The sequence below is a fragment of the Mixophyes fleayi genome, chromosome 1, assembly GCF_038048845.1.
Source record: "Mixophyes fleayi isolate aMixFle1 chromosome 1, aMixFle1.hap1, whole genome shotgun sequence".
Classification (NCBI taxonomy): Eukaryota; Metazoa; Chordata; class Amphibia; order Anura; family Limnodynastidae; genus Mixophyes; species Mixophyes fleayi.
The window spans coordinates 85,446,236-85,464,022 of NC_134402.1; the positions used below are offsets into that span (position 1 = coordinate 85,446,236).

Consider the following 17,787-nt stretch of genomic DNA (forward strand, 5'->3'; position numbering starts at 1 on the left):
CGGGGGCCCTACATGCTATATACAGTACATTTTGGAGGGAATACTAACGCACAGGAAAACTGGTGCTGCCCATAGCAACCAATCAAATTCTATCAGTCTGTTGTTGTAGTTCAGTCTTAAAAAATTAAAACAAACATGTGATTGGTAGTTATTCTGCACTAGTTGTCATAGATCACTTCAAATGTTTTTATATGGTACTGAATTAAAGAATATTAATAGTGACAGGTTAACATTAATGTTTCACTAATTTCTCGGTACTTTACTCAATATGTATATTTGCATAGCATATTTTCATAATAATGTTCTTCTAAAGACAATATCAACAAATTTAGTTGTACAATATTATTTTATTCTATTTATGTTTTTCAATTAAAAAAACAATGTTTCAAATATTAAGGAGAAATCAAATAATTCACCATCTTACAGTCCATTTCATGCTACACCAAAAATTCCATCTTCCATGTGTCTAGGCTCTGGCACTGTGACCAGAGGGGAGAGGTATCGGGGTGTTTTCTAAAAGCATTTTGCAGAAATGAGAGAGTTAAACCGGTTAACTTCATTATTTTAAGAAAAGAAACACCTTGTATAATTATTCAGCCGGCGGCTCTGCTTGTGTAAGTTTGCAGTCTATGATTGTGGTGCTTTAAAAGACTGATGTTTATCATGCAGTCCAATAACGATTTCCCCCCACTAAAAAATAAAAAACGGAAGAACAATATTCACTATTCGCCATTCACAGCTACACACTACAGCAGGAAGTGTCCTGAGTAAGATTAAAAATGCATTTCACCGTGGTAGCATAGAACATTATTCCAAAGATTATCAATGCCCTTGAACCAGCAAGGAAAGTCTATTTCAGTTCTCAGCAGCTGCATTAGTTCTCATTTCCATCCAAGCTCTTTGGATATGATGGCATGTCGTATCGCTTGCCTATGCGTGGCATATTTTGCTAATATCCTCACAAAGAGGAGGTAGGATCTCACAAATCAAAACCGAAGAGACTCTTGTAACCCAGTTATAGTCCACTGGGTGTGGTTGGAGCCAGTTTTGTTGACCTCTAAGAGTTATTATATATGTTGAATTTCTGTAATATCGTCATGTTAATGTGTTCAAAAATCCACTGCTGTGTTTCAGACAGAGGGTCACATGTGTTCATGAATAGTTTTTTTTCAGCCGGGTTGCAGTCAATACAGCTGTTGCTTACAGGATGAAACAGTGTTTTGTCCTAAGGAAATAAAAAGAGAAAGAGAGATTTTAGTTTATTCATATATCCCTGTCTACCTCCTATATATGTTCAACCTAGGAGCATCATTCTGCACAAATTTAAAATCCTTACAAAACTTTCTGAAATATGGTAGCCTACCCCCCTTCTCTCTCTCTCTCTGTATATATATATATATATATATATATATATATATATATATATATATATATATATATATAATGAGACTGTGTATTAAAACTTAATTGGAATAACTCCTAATATTAAGAATTAATTCTACTAAAAATATATGCAGATGCTGCTATTTTACAGATGGGTTATGAATAACTGGTCTTCCGTAGCAACATGGAAACCAGTTGTTGACTGTATACGAGATAAGACGACATACATGCTGAGAATTTGAGGGGCAATTAGGCCATTTTTTTTACCAAACTGTAAAAAATTGCTTAATGCAGAATTTAATTAAATGGGAAAAAACATGTCCTCTTCCTAAAAGAGAACAAAGTGTAAAGAAGTGAGAGTTACACTCTTGCTTTGCAAAGACTCAGGCACATTTGCATTATACATTAGAGGGAGGAATTAAATACATAAATAGTGCAGAGTTCCACAAAGCAACAAAACATAAATAACATATATTCGGAGACACCACAGCCATATAAACATTGAGGGTCACTTGCAAAGTACAGATCTGCAATGTTTCTTTATTCGTGCAACAGCAGCTACTTGACTGCCTAGTGTATTTCAATGTGCAATACCCACTTCACAGTCTTTGGAACTGCCAAAGGAAAATTATTCTGCACTTTATTTTGCGTTTTGCTAACCACAATCGGGCTTTTCCACTCACTAGTGGATTGCTCAATTATGTCCAGCTGGACCATTTTCTCAAATTCCATTCTGACGTCAGCCCATCTGGCTTCTGTAATTTGGTACAACTTCTGCTTTATGACAGCTCCTGGCGGGCTGACAATGTCGTGTTCAATTAAGGTAGTGCACCCAGGAATGGGTGAGAAGAAATCCCTGTTCCGGCGTATCATTTCCTCAATCTGTAATTTCTGCCTAATAGGTAAAGCTGGCTCTAATGACACTTCAGACTTTTCAATGGCAATACTCACTAGCAGGGTAGTGTATGTTCACAAGTGGTGTTAGAATTGGGATGCTCAGGGAAGCAAGTTTCCGCTACCCAACCAGCGTAAACATTAACATGTAGGAAGTTTTGAGAGCCTTTGTGAATGCGGCAGATGCAGAACAAGAGCATCATACTCATGTGCTATGAGTTGCAGAGGCACAGGAGAAAGAACACAGGCTCTTAAGGGAAGAGTTAGTCCAGGTGAGGCGGTCCTGCTCTTGGCGTAGACAATTTACGAAGTCTAGTAATTTTCATACACTTTCTAGTGTCTCTAACACTAACTTAACAGACACCAGCTCTTTAGACAAAGTCCATCTTATTCAGCATTGGTCTCCCTGAACAATAAAAACTTTCAGGTTTTTCTACTTGATACTGCTCCCACAGCCGTAGTTTGATGGGCAGGTGACACTCCCAGCTTCCCTTTAAAAAGGTATTCACATCAGCTGCTCTTGTTTGATTGCTCTTACTGCAGACACCCCCTGTTAGCTTGCTGCCTCTGTGGGAAAAGACACTTTCAAACCATGTAAGTTAAATCAGACTCTACACCAGTGGTTCCCAAACTTTTGCAGTTCGCGGCACCCTTAGAGTCTCCAAAAAATTTCAAGGCACCCCTCCAAAATAATTACCGAGCAGTCCCGTTTTATAAGTAGTCAAAAAGACGTAATAAATATTTAGGTCAGAACAGAAATACTTATTTAAATGTATACAAAAATAATACACATAAATCCAAGGGAAAATAATTTATTTATGTAAATTTTTTTCAATTATATTTCTGTCAAAGAATAATTTACAGCTAACACACTCTGTGCCCCCTGCATCCACACACTCAGTGCCCCTCTTCATCCACACACTCTGTGCCCTCTGCATCCACACACACCGTGCCCCACTGCATCCACACACACCGTGCCCCCTGCATCCACACACACCGTGCCCCCTGCATCCACACACTCAGTGCCCCCTGCATCCACACACTCTGTGCCCTCTGCATCCACACACACACTGTGCCGCTTCCATCCACACACACCGTGCCCCCTGCATCCACACACTCAGTGTCCCCTGCATCCACACACTCATCCACACACTCAGTGCCCCTCAGCCTCTGTCCGCTCTGTCCCCTCAGCCTCTGCCCCCTCTTTCCCCTCAGCCTCTGCCCCCTCTGTCCCCTCAGCCTCTGTCCCCTCAGCCTCTGCCCCCTCTGTCCCCTCAGCCTCTGTCCCCTCAGCCTCTGCCCGCTCTGTCCCCTCAGCCCCTGCCCGCTCTGTCCCCTCAGTCTCTGCCCTTCGCTGTGTCCTCAGCCTCTGCCCCTCGCTGTGTCCTCAGCCTCTGCCCGCTCTGTCCCCTCAGCCTCTGCCCCTCGCTGTGTCCTCTGCCTCTGCCCGCTCTGTCCCCTCAGCCTCTGCCCACTCTGTCCCCTCAGCCTCTGCCCCTCGCTGTGCCCTCAGCCTCTGCCTGCTCTGTTCCTTCTGCCTCTGCCCACTCTGTCCCCTCAGCCTCTGCCCGCTCTGTCCCCTCAGCCTCTGCCCGCTCTGTCCCCTCAGCCTCTGCCCCTCACTGTGCCCTCAGCCTCTGCCCGCTCTGTTCCCTCTGCCTCTGCCCGCTCTGTTCCCTCAGCCTCTGCCCGCTCTGTTCCCTCTGCCTCTGCCCGCTCTGTCCCCTCAGCCTCTACCCGCTCTGTCCCCTCAGCCTCTGCCCCTCGCTGTGTCCTCAGCCTCTGCCTGCTCTGTCCCCTCAGCATCTGCCCCTCGCTGTGCCCCCGACGTGGACAGGAAGACGTCATGCCCGGCATTCAGTGAGAAATGAGGAAGGAGGAGGATGCTGGGTCCCGGGCGCCGCCGGATTGGTAAGTAGTTGTTTTTCTTTTTCCTTCCTCTTCTTCCTGTCCACGGCACCCCTGTGACAGTGCCGCTGCACCCCTGGGAGCCGCGGAGCACAGTTTGGGAACCTAGGCTCTACACTATTAGTTTGTCACACGTATGTCCTCCACCTATTTATTTTTAAACTAGGTGCACTGATACACAAATGTTTGTCTCTAGGCTGCCAGTTAATAAATAAATATATATATATATAATTTTCTTTCTTAACACATTAAACATAAATCATCATCGTCATTATCATCATTAAGTTGATTATGATGACTGGCGTATCTTTTCAGCTGCACATCTCTTGAGATACATGCAAATGAAAATGCAGATTAAGAAGCAATTTTACATCCAATTTATTGTGTATGTTCACAAATCTCCTGCACACTTTAAATGAGGCCCATTAAGTGTACACACACTATATATACATAGTATTAGCACACTATGTAAATGTGTTTATTTTACCAACAGGTCACTCCAGATTGTGTTAATATTATCTTGCGACTTAGCAAATCTCTGAGGAAGAGCTGTTTATAAGATTTGAACTAATCGTAAACATTTTAATGTGGATTGCTAATGTGCACATCATATCACTTGGCTATAATAATGTGTCCTTGTAATAAAGATGTAAATACTTCCTCAGTAATTGGATATGATTATGTAGCAGTTAAAATGCATAGCATTCTGTTTTGTAATTTGAAGATAAATAGCATATTTGTAATACCAATACCCAAACCAATTTTGAAGTGTCTGTATCTTTTTTTTTTTACATCTATTTTAGATGTTTGTCACATTGTCAACATGAATGTTAGGAAAATTCCTTTCTCTCCTTTTTATTTTGTTATAAAAAATATGGGTTTAATGAAGGGAATGGTAGGGGTGTGGATGATTATTTAAGCAAGAAAAATGTGTTGTATTTTCATACTGAAGTTTTTAGATGGTATTTAAAAATGTCTATTTTCACTTGCCCATTCCCTCTGTCAGTCAATGTGTTATCATTAAAGTCCCACCATATTCAGAGATGGGGTGACACAGAGGGTACCTGCCCTGAGCCCTCCTCTCTCATGGCCCCCCCTGTGCAGCAGTACCTCTTCGAGAGTGGGTACCGTTGAGGCTGTTAAGGCAGCAACTACTGCCTTCTCAGCCCCGACAACACCTATTCCGGAGCGGGACTGTATGCAGAAGCTTCTGGCTTCCTCAAGCATCATAGTGTTATTATGTCACATCCACCGCACTTAAGTGAGCCTGGACCTTCTCTGCATACGGTGCAGGGAGAGAAGAGAGAAGATCTAAGGTAAGTATTTTATGAAGTAGGCACAATTATTAGTTACAATCATCAAGGGAGCACTAATATTAATTAGAATAATTTTGGGGGCACTACTATTAATTAAGATAATCATGAGGGCACTATTATTAATTATGATCACCAAGGCGGTACTTTATTAATTACAATTATCAAGGGGGCATAATAATTAATTAAGATAATCCAGGGGGCACTACTAATAAATAAGATCATCAAGGGAGCACTATTGTTAATTTAGATCATCAAGGGCTCTAAAAGTGTAGAATATTTAGAACCATGTGACTAAAAATTGAATTAGTGAGCCACTCTTTCTCTCCCTGAATGATGGCCCTCTGCTATTAATTTTAGACCAATGCCCCCCTCCCCTGTATTTAGTGCTCCAGGCCCTCCTATACATGAGTCCATATCTGATCATATTAGAATATTACTCAGTTTGAAAACATGTTCCTTTATGGAATGTATGGCAGAAACACTGCCTATCTATAAGTAATAATGTGTTAAATACACATCAGGCAAACGGCAGGTTAAATTGCCCACCTTTATGTTCAGATTTACAGCTTTTCCTCACTTGAAACAACTGAACTGTCACCATGCCAGGTGCTTCCAGGCACCTGATCCTCTAATCACTTCTATTCAGGGTGCAAATCATTGTGATGATTATATTATTCGTGGAGAGTGGAGGTTACTGGATCTCTGCACATTATAGGCGTGATTCATTAGGGCACGTATTACGAGCACAACCTGCATTCAGAATATGTATCTCGGCTTTACGTGCGCCCAAATTCATCAAGTCACGGATGACAAAATCTGTGGTCTGTTGAATTCGGGCGCAGGGCTGCTCTGTCTCTCCTCTTGTCAGCACCTGCTGAGGAGGAGGATCGTGCGGCATTACACCCATCTGACCCACCGGCTCTGTGTTTACTGTGTTAAAAATTAAATTATTAAAAGAAACAAATGCGTGGGATCCCCCCTCCAAAGGGGGTTACTTGGCACATCACCGATAAGCACGTTTGGCAATCAGGTCAAGCTATTGATCTTAGTAAGTAATGTTATCTTAATAGAATTGTTAAGTACCTTCTAAGAAAATCAAATAAAGGTGTCAAAAATATAGCAGATAGCGTGGGTTCACTTTCACCAAGATGGATTAGCACTGACAGCAACACAGATGAGGAGTCTAATGAACACCAGGTTTAATTTGGAGACCCCCGCAAGGGGGTTTGGGTTTTGCTGCAGGTCGCGGCCCTCTGCACTGCCTGCAGGTGTGACGAGCTGGTATTAAACTGTCAACGTGGCCGGAATATATACACAAACAGACTGCAGGGTGCTAAGTCAGCAAACAGTAGGAGTGTCAAAACACACCGGAGCAGCAACAGGAGCATAAATAGTACCAAACGACAGACAGAAGCGAAGTAAGGAATGGTCCGGGTCAGAAATCACGGAGATCAGCCACAAGAAGTAGTAGAATGCTGGAGTAAAGTTGTGTAGCCTAATTCTCTGGCCAAGACCTGTGCACTGAGCAGGTTTAAATAGTTGAGCTGATAAATAGGGCTGGTCTCAGATCAGAACACATGATCACAGGTTCAGAGCTCTTAAAGAGCCATACGCCTTCTGTTGGACAAAGTATTATTATGGCCCAAGGTTCTGTGTCTGGAGCTGAGGGAAGAGTAGAGGGACCGTGATGGACAGTGGGTTTGAAAAGTAACAGCTGGACTCCGATGTGTGACAAAAGGTGGATATAGATCTAATATAATTATATGTAATAATAAGGGTGTAGGAAATGTATGCACATTAAACAATACACTTTTCATGATGCTGAGAGCATCTGGGCCTCCTGTACATGTAATCTATTTTAGCATTATGGGTTACCACACATTATAAAATTTTGGGAAAGATATTGAAAGAAAAACAGCTGATGTCAATTGTCAGGATGTGGGCCTAAATGTCAGGGCAATAAAAATGAAATATCAAATTGATAAATAGAAATGTACATCCCCAAGATAAAAAGGTATTTCTCTTTCTTTAAACCATTTGGTCAGTTAGCACAGTGGGAGGTAATTAGGTTCAGCAGATATTCTGTCAGGAAGCTAAGTTAAGATACAGCCATGCATTGTTGTTGAGAGGAGACTGTGTAATAAGGCATGGTAAAAACAAGGGTGTAAGGTGTAGATTAGGGAAAGCTATAAGCCAGAGGACCTGAAGGTCAATACAAAATATAGAAATATTAACCTCAAAGAAAATGCCTTCATATTACATATTTTGGGAAATCAGGGTGCCACTTCGTACTCAGGGGCAAAAACCACAAAAGGATTGTAAAGTATAGCTACTGTCAGGCGCCGTCCGCACGGCCGCCTGACTACCTGACCGCGCGTCTGGTTGCTAGGCAACCAGACGCATCACTTCCGGATCCCCCCTGCCATCCATCTCCTAGCAGCATGACGTGCCCCGTTGCTAGGCAACGGGACGCTATGTGATTCCCGGCGGCAGGCATGACAGCGCTGCAGCGCTGATGCTGATTGGATCCCCACATTATTTAAACCTCTTCCTGTCCTCTAATCAGTGCCAGAGTATCAGGTCTTCCTGCCTCCAGCGTTTGTGTGTACCAGTTGCTATATTGTTCCTGACATTCCTCGTGCTGCTTGTGACCCTTTTGACCCGGACCGTTTGACCACCCCTATCTGGATTCTGCCTTTGTACTGCGCTCCTGAAGGTTACCGACTCGGCTTGCCTCACCATTCTTCTGGATTTCCCTTTGTACCTCCTCTACCTGAACGTTGCTGAACCGGCCTGTCTGACACCCCCTTGTATCTCGCTGTGGACTCTAGGAAGGACCGCGACCTGCGTGTCCCTGCAGCGGAGTCCATACTTCCTTGCGGGGGTTCCTGGTGAATACCAGGGGCACGTTAGACTCCGCGCCTTCCTCTGAGTTGCGCCAACAACAGCAGGTACCTTCTACCAGTCTTACCATCCACTATCAGTCGTGACAGCTACCAACTATACAGGGAAACAGACATAGTCACATGTCTTTGGAATGAGATCTGATATTGTTGTAATTCCATCATATTTGGTAGGTAAATGCGCGGGAGGTTATAGGTTATGACCGGTTTATGATAGGTGGTGTTATGTCTCTGTGATAAATCAGAGAAAAGTAAAGAAAGGTGTAAACTTTTGGAATATTTTTCAGCAAACCCTAGTTGACACCCAGGGGACACTTCCACCTCCCACATCAACATCTACACTGCCCCTCTGAGTGCCGTCCCATTTGAGCTGGTTTAAAAAGCCTGTGTGTGAAGTAACAAATTGTCAGCTCTTGGGGTTCAATCTAATTGGAAGATGGTCCATCTCTCTGCCTGCCCCAGGCATACAGATTATTCTAAGTATGTTTACTCTCTGTAAATTCATCCCATTTGTTTTATAACTGTCATGCATTTTTTTATTTATATGTCAATTATTATCTGTTTGTTTTTATATCTAAATGCCCTGTACCTTTGCACATTAAATCTAAAAATGTATTAAGTTTTGTCCTTGATACTCTAACAAATCCATTAGCCTGTTTTGAAGAATATAGCTTAACCATGTTAACCCTTTGAATATTAACAAGCCAAGGGTGTTCTTGCATGTACATTTGTATCTTGAGGTTTTAAGTGTAAACCCTTTGATTGCTGGTGTGGGCATTGCTAACCTGTGTGTAACCAGAAGTACTGTGTGCCAGTGTGGGTCAATAGATCGGGATCCTGTTGTCCTTATTCAGTAGGTGGTGGCAGAACCTAAGTGTGTGTGGGGTGTGTGTGCGCTGTTTTGGGGGCAATTCAGCAGATCTATAACCTGTGTGATAGGTGAGAGAAAGATTGAGCCCTGGATCGTGTGTAACCTCATACAGTAAACACCCAAAGTCATGGAAGCTGGGAATGTGTTTGTGACACTATTATTCAATCATAATAGATTGGCTTTACAGATAAATATTTAAGCAGTTTAATTGTGTGTTGCCAGCAACCCTGATGATTAAATGTCTTTACAAATTACATTCTTCAAGAATATCAGCATATTATTTTGAGCACTAATCATTCACTGACACCAGCTTTTCTATATCCTTGAGAGTAATTATAATTTGACATTTATTCATCTAATTATTTTATGATGCAATATAGTGATTAAAAGCGTAATTTTATAATATATTGTGGGCACATGATAATATTTTAAATAATGTTATATTTAACCAAGACCAAAATGTAATAATTAGACTATAAATATTGACTATATTGTTTGCATTTGGCTTTGTGACAAAGTTGCTGCCATTGCTGTCTCGCAAGTCAAGTGTTCAGTTCTGATCAGAGTGGAGTTTGTATGTTCTCCCCATCCTTTTATAGGTTTCCTTTGGCTGCTCTAATTCCAGCGGTCTTTGGTTGGTTAAGACCGCTGGTTGGTTAATTGTTTTTGTCTATTAAATTGCCCCTAGTGTGTGTGTTTTTTGTGGGGTTGTGGTTGAGACATTTGATTGTAAGTACCTTTGCGGAGTGAAGTGTCTGACAAAAGATCTATTATGGTATAGTGCTGCAGAATATGGCGGTAAGATATATAAATAAAGGATAATTATAATACATATCTATAGCATGGCAACCACAGGTTTCTGCAAGCAAGAATCTCGTTGTATGGGTAATTAAGATGTGTGGGTGTATTTGTTAAACCGGTGGGCTTTGTATTTAATAAAAGTACAGTTTTAAAAATTGTCTTCAAAGAGCCGGGAATCGGCGGTTCCTAGTAAATATACCCCGTAGTCTTTGTTTCCTCCATATGATATTCATGTCTACTCTCTGCTTTACAGTCTATTCGATCTATTGAGGAACTAGCCACAAGGATTTATAAGTGCAACTCCCTTTTAATGGGTAATTGGAATGTGGTGTTTGTTATTTCTATATGGAACTTTTACTGATTCCCGCAGCTAAGATTGTCTGTACTTGGCGATTCAAAACCTGTTATTTTAACAACAGATCCTTTCTCTGATAGTGTATTACATCAATTGAAAATATTATATAAAAACTCATCAAATGGTGACGGTTTTCACCTCTCTTCTCCATACAAGTTATTTGCATGCTGTTTATATACCTGCTATATTGTATTTCTGAATGCAAACAGTCGTACATTAAAAATGTATTGTGATTGAATAAACTGATTTATTTCATATTGTTTGCATCTCTTTTCTGTCATTTGTGTTTAATAAATTGGATTTATACTGTTAGGCTTTTAGATGGCTGTTAAGTTTTCTCTTTTAATAACAGCCTGAGCCCTTTCTTTATTTATAGATGTATATTTATAATTTTTGTATTATTTTATTATTTATATCCACTGCTCTTGAATTAAAAAAATTTTTTATCCAAAAAAAACCCACATAAATGTAAAAGTGACTAAAGCTGCCTATACATGCTTTCAAATGACATCTAATTTGGTTGATTTTGTGAGAATATATAACAATGAATAGTTATTAAAGGTACAAATATATGTGTGAAATACCTTAAAAAGCTATAACTACAGATATGAGAACTATGCCTTTGACATAAGAGTCAAAGAAAAAACATAAGTTTCGCATGAAACAGAGACAAAAACAGGATGGAAGACTGAAAACAATGCCAGAAGGACATTACGCAGTACTGGACAAAGGATATTGCCTTATATGTACTTATTGTTGCAAAAAAATATTTTCTGAGCTAAAGAGATTTCCTTTTATGTACTTGTTTTTAACCAATTAATGCTCAAGCTTAAGTATAAATAAAGAAACAGTCTGGGAAGTCCCTCAGAGCTGATTCTGAAACTACAACTACTTGTCTGAGTTTCATTTCATCCTTCTCCAGTCGATAGTGTTGCTGCTGAAATGAAATCAGGTTATCAGAGATCGATAATAGGGGCACCAAGCCTCAGTACCTCCACAATTTAAACCAAACAGATGATAAGTTTAATACGTTTAAAACCAAAATGCCTCAATTAATATGGTTGTGTTGCTTGAAATCCAAGCAACGGCTTTGGAGGCCACCCAAATGTATGAGTAACTTTAAGTGCCAGCCACGTGTAAGTGATATTGTTTTATTATTTGATTAACTGTGGCTAATCAGATAACAGCTTATTCCCATTTTAATGTACTATTAATGTAGAGCAAATAAAAACAGTGAAAATTACAGAAATTAAAATAAATTTATGTTGGACAGACTTATATAAATGCACACAATGTATTTTTATCAGCATTATAAATAGAATGAAATAATGTTGCATAAATATTTTTATTGTTTGTCAGATAATCAGATACTGAAATCTGTGTTCTATTGGGCTTTAAATATTTATTTTTAATTTAATAACATTACCTAGTGCAAATATAGTTTAAGTTTACCCTCCTGAATCACTATAAAACATTTTATATTTAATGCTTTTTTTGAGGGATAGGTGTTTTAATGTGCAAAATAGCCCAAAGGATCATGAGGATGACCATGACCATCCAAAAAAAAAAAAAAAAAAAGTTTGTTTCCTCCAAAAAAGTTTAACTAACCCTAGTGCTGCCAGCCTAGGCTGGTACTGGCAAAATCGTGGGCGCAAAAATCATCAAGAGTCAACCCAAGTTTGCTAGTACCAGCACTAGGCTTTGCAAACATGTTGGCACTATATCAGAGAAACCTGCAGTGTGTGTTCCCGATGGCACAGGGCTGGAGTCCCTAGGGGTATCCCTATATCCCTATATATTGCACAATGAAGTACTAACATGCAAGGAGCTCCCACCATGAATGAGCACTTAATGCAATCATATACATAATGAGGGAATTTCCACAATCAGAAATCAAGCCCTGAGTATCTGTTCCTGTTATGTTTTTTTAAATTATTATTTTGTTTATAAAAAATAGCTCATACTGGTCCATCTAACAGTTAAACTGCTGCTGGTCTGGCACGGTCACTTGCTCAAGTTGCCATGATGTCTTGTTGTACCCCATCCACTCTCATCCTCCTCTTCTGCTATGGCTATGGTGTGGGTGTGGCATCCGCAACCAGAGGGTTTCCTGAATACTCAGGAAACCATGGGTGTAACGTGGAATGAACACTAGTGGCAGTGCAGTGTAGTTGAAATAAATTTTGTACGTCAGACCATCTCAATTAAAAAAAAAAAAACTTTATTCAGACTACTTCTTCTCCAGCACAATAAGCATAGAGGTTACCATATGGTTACATTTCATATCCCAACTCCTCAAGCTCAAGCCTAATGGAATTGAGACAATACTGGTAGCTAACACACCTGGGGGTAAATTTATCAAGCTGCGGGTTTGTAAAAGTGGATATGTTGCCTATAGCAACCAATCAGATTCTAGTTATCATTTACTTAGTACATTCTACAAAATGAAAGCTAGAATCTGATTGGTTGCTATAGGATACATATTCACTTTTTCAAACCCTCAGCTTGATAAATTTACCCCCTGGTGTTATGGGTGTAGTAGTTCCACAGCAAGCAGGAGCTGACAATTACATTCAGGGAACACCTCCAGTTTGCTTTCATTCCAAATATTCCAGTCACCACAGATTGCAGTCATTGCAGTCTCTCACAGCACTCTACTAACTGCAGACTTCAGCCATGCTTATGCACATTATCAATATATAATATTATTATCATATTCCTCTCTTAAAGGGCACACTTCACTGGCATTTGAATAGGAATTCTCTTCCATGATGCTAACATTACAATTTGCTTAACCCAAGGGCTCTAGTTATTGGGGTTCTCTCCCTCATTTTTACACATAATGTTCTCCCTTGGCAGCCACCATGCACTCATCTCTTTCCGGTGACTTCTTCTTGGGAACATCATCTCTCTCAACTTTTATTTTGCTCCTGGTGAGTCTCTTCTGGGGTACCCCTGATGGTATGGATCCCCCTCTAATGCATCCCCCACCCTTTGGGCACTTACTTATTTGGGGCCTTATCCTACATAATGAGGTAATCAACTTGAGCCATGTGGCATCCACCCCTTCATTTTCTGACCTCTACGGGCTACTATATATAATGGAGTTCACTTCCCCTTCCTTTTAACCCTACAGTGGCTATTAAACATTTGTGCCTCGCAGCTCCCCATCTCCCCCTGCTGGGATCAGGGACTATCCTCCTCCTTCCTGTGTCCCAGCTTCTAAAATGGCTCCTCTCCTCCTAGGGTCTGATTTTTTAAGACACTGGCTCCTGCCCCATACCTGTCGTCACGTTGTAGGCCACACCCACGCCGATGCCTTGACTGACCACGTAAACGTATGGGGCTGTCTCTCTGGTGACGCAGCAATAAGCGTCACTGGTGCACTCCTAACTAGATGAGGCACTCTCTCAGTTATCCCCCCTCTCCAGTAACCTTGGATGGGCCGTAATACCTTAACACTACATGTGTTACATAATCATTAGATTTGATAACCCTTTGATCAGAGGCACTGTCCAGGGGAACATAGCCTACCATTTTTAAAAGTATGAATATTTGTTTCAATGTTTAAATCTTTATTAGCACTAATTTATATGGTTATTGATTAAAAAAGATTTATAATCTCTTTGGCTTTAGCAGCACATTTTTTCAGTTTTATTTTTATTTTCTTTGTTATATAGGTTGTTCACATTTAATCTACATTAGGAATGTTTGTACTCCATCTAGGGTAAGGGTAGGTAAAGGATACATTGGGATGCTATCTGCTGATATGGATCCTGGCTGCTACATACAGCTCCTGCACTTTGATCACTTTTGTTCTTTTTTGCTTCAATATTTAAATGTAATTATTCTTACCTTTCTGTAACTCCAGTGCTGGTTACCCTTCATCCCATGACAATCATAAAGGGTGACAGGACTGTTTCGAGAAATTGCATCAAAGCAGAATTTCCTCGTGTGAAGCGGCTCCCCGGGACGTATGTCTTCTCTCCATCCAAAGGTAAATAGCTGTAGAACAACATCATGTAAAAATAAAACCAGGAAAACAATAACAGATGCAATTAGCACTGTGCAGCTGGCTGCGACCTAGATCTCACTTTCTATAATTGAAAGAAATCTAAAATATACTATATATCATGTATATCATTGACTTTTGTTAATTGTAAAACCCTTTTCTTCAACTTTGTTAATTAGATTTGATTATTTGTTAACTGATATTTAACTAAATATTAAATAGTCACCAATAAAATTAGGAAGTAATCGATAAGATGTAATGATTGTAAAAAAAAAAACAAAAAAAACTATGCAGCCACTTTTAAAGACCATGGGGTAAATGTATGAACCTCCGGATTCTTCAACGCCGGCGAGTTCAGCGTCTTCAGCGCTTAAATTTAAAGCGGCGCTGCCTTGTAAAGGGAAGTCTCCCTTTACAAGGCAGCGCCGCTTTAAATTTAAGCGCTGAAGACGCTGAACTCGCCGGAGTTGAAGAATCCGGAGGTTCATACATTTACCCCCATGTTTATTCTGCTATAACAAATAAATTAATTTCAATGCAGTAAAATGCTCTATCGGCTCTAAATGGAAACAAACTTGGCACATGAAGTTATAGAATGTAGCAAAACATAGCAGTAGTAGATTATTATAAGTCTAATAGAGTTTTAAAAAGTGATTTCATAAAACCATCTATAGTAATAATTAAACAGACATTTTATATGGTTGAATGCTTGTGCATACATTAGTATTGTCCAAATATTGCTCTCATACACATCACATGAAAGTTTTTAATTCAGTAGATGCATACATAAATAAAACATTGGTTCTCAATTATTTACCTTTCTTCAAATATTCATACTACATTTTCTAGACCTTGTGGTTCGTCTTGACAGAATCAGCAACTGGTTACTTTGAAACGGTATTTATTTAGAGTTCCTTCTCCATGGTAGTGTTAAAACATATTTTTGCAGTTGGACTCTCTAATGCTTTGTTTATTATCCACACTAACCAGTATCTGCTGAACATGAATGATAATACAGTGAAAACTTTCTATTTTAAGCCGCAATTATATTTTTTTGTTGAAGTAATCTACGTTTCGAGCGCTAGTATGTTTTGGCTTTTTCTAGAACACTCTTGATTTTTGCCACTGGAGATCTTTCAATTGGAAATATTGTTCAAACTTCTGGGGGTAAATGTATCAAGCTGAGAGTTTTCTGGCGGGTTTGAAAAACCAATCAGATTCTAGCTATCATTTCTTTAGTACATTCTACAAAATGACAGCTAGAATCTGATTGGTTGCTATAAGCAACATCTCCACTTTTCAAACCCGCCGGAAAACTCTCAGCTTGATACATTTACCCCCTGTTATACTTGGAGTAACTAGATGGTGTAAATTACCATCAATAGCTATTTCATTCCACTTGACTGACAAAGTAAACAAATGGTGAATTTCTGTGCCAGGGACATAATGAAACATTTATGGGTTAGAGAGCAAATCTTTATTAGGACCCTCATGTACATGAAGTGCACAATGTGACACCTCCTGAATACTTCACTACTGCTATTATTTTAATTATTATACTTGTCTAATATAACTATTAAGGAATGAATGTACCAAAATATTCTTGTCTTCCCCCAAAACCTCTCTTCCTGGAGGTTTTATGTTAATCTGAGTGATGTGTGACAATCTTCTCACAAAGCCATTTTGTGAGAAGATTGTGAATGTGGGTTTGTGGATTGTGGCTGTGGGCTTTTGTGAAAGATATATTGGGGTATATTTCTTAAACCGCGGGTTTGAAAAAGTAGAGAGGTTGCCTATAGCAACCATTCAGATTCTAGCTGTCATTTTGTAGAATGTACTAAATAAATCATAACTAGAATCTGATTGGTTGCCCATAGTGTTCTATTCAGCATATATTTTCCTTATGCAAAGAACCCTATGTATATCACAGTTCCTTTAAATTAAGCAAACATGACTGTAGAAGAAGGTTCATGCTGCTCTTGATGTCATACACACAGACATGATGACCAACATATATCAAATGATTTCTCTCTCTTGTTTTCAGAACTTCCTGGATAATTAATTTCTGCATAAAAGACTCCATAAATGTATATGCTTATTTTTTCACCAAATGAGGTAAAGCCAATATTTTTATTCTTAATGTAGAGATATTGAGCCGGCTTCCTTTCATTATCCCTTTGTTCATTAAATAAATACCCTATGCAGTAGGATATAAGAATATTTCAGTTTTTGCAAACCACCCTGCAATCTTGTTTCCATGGCCGGTGCAACCTCTAGGCAAATTTATCTGATTGTCTAAGGTACCAGGGTCAAGGGGGTGCCTAAAACATTGAATGAGCAACATGATGTCACTAATTCAGTGTATTTATTTTCATCTCAGGGCCCCTTCACTATGCACCGGCCGCTGACATGTAGGGGGATAGCTGCTCCTCTATTTTTGTAATGGGCTGCGAGTTGCTTCACTGGGCTATGATGTCATAGCCCAGCACCATACTCCCAAATGGAGAAGATGCCTCCCCATGCACAGTCCACACAGCGTAAGAAGCCTTTTTCTGATGACCTTAGAAAAGGCTGCCAAGGTGTGATCTACACATCACCGCCAACACAACACCCGAAATTGTGAATAAATGTTTAGTTACTAATAATTAATAATAATTGACTTGATTTACAATACTATTTGACAGAGTCAAGGTCATAATAGATTATTATTATTATTGCAGTGAGCAAGCCACATAAGTCTATAATAGGGAAGAAATCTAATACACTGTCGTACATTGCACATGATTGAATACGTGAAATCACAGATAATTATGAGTAGATTTCATCTTTCACCTTTAAGTTTTTTGTCACTGTTAAAAAGTGACAACACTTTTTGTGTCTTTCCTTCAGTTCATTGCAAAGCAAGTCTGGATTCCATGGTGCTGACTATCAAACAAATAGACGTACATTAACAAAACTTGCAGAAGACCATTGCATAATTAGAGGAGCTACTAAAAAATAAAGACTGATGAGACTGATGTTAACACCATATGTGCCAAACATGTTGCGGGTTCAGTTAAATTGAAAACTAAATTCACAGTAAGAAAACATGTCAAGTTTCAAAGGGATTTAGAGAATTATGAATTAAATTGAACTTATATCTGGAAGTATAAATGAAAGAAACAGCGGGCAACAGGACATAATCAATAAAGGAGCATGACTGGGTTAACTAGTTAAACTGACCCCCTGGTGAGGATCCATATTTCCCCTCCACTCCATGTTATTATAGCAGAGATAAGTCTGCAGATTTGTTTGCCATTAGGAGATCTTTATATGTGACAACAGTTTAGGGGTCATCATTTTCC

At 39.7% G+C, this 17,787-nt stretch overlaps 1 protein-coding gene across 1 annotated transcript in view; it reads right to left on the minus strand.

Moving 5' to 3' along the window:
* Positions 1-337: 337 nt before the first annotated feature.
* GALNTL6 (polypeptide N-acetylgalactosaminyltransferase like 6) overlaps positions 338-17,787 on the minus strand; it is a 1,017,111-nt gene continuing 999,661 nt past the window's right edge. Inside the window, exons 11-12 of the mRNA XM_075197705.1 lie at positions 14,287-14,436; positions 338-1,225 (exon numbers count right to left, since the gene is read on the minus strand). Coding sequence (XP_075053806.1) covers positions 1,058-1,225; positions 14,287-14,436 — 318 coding nt within the window. The 3' untranslated portion in view covers positions 338-1,057. The remainder of the gene's footprint in view (positions 1,226-14,286; positions 14,437-17,787) is intronic.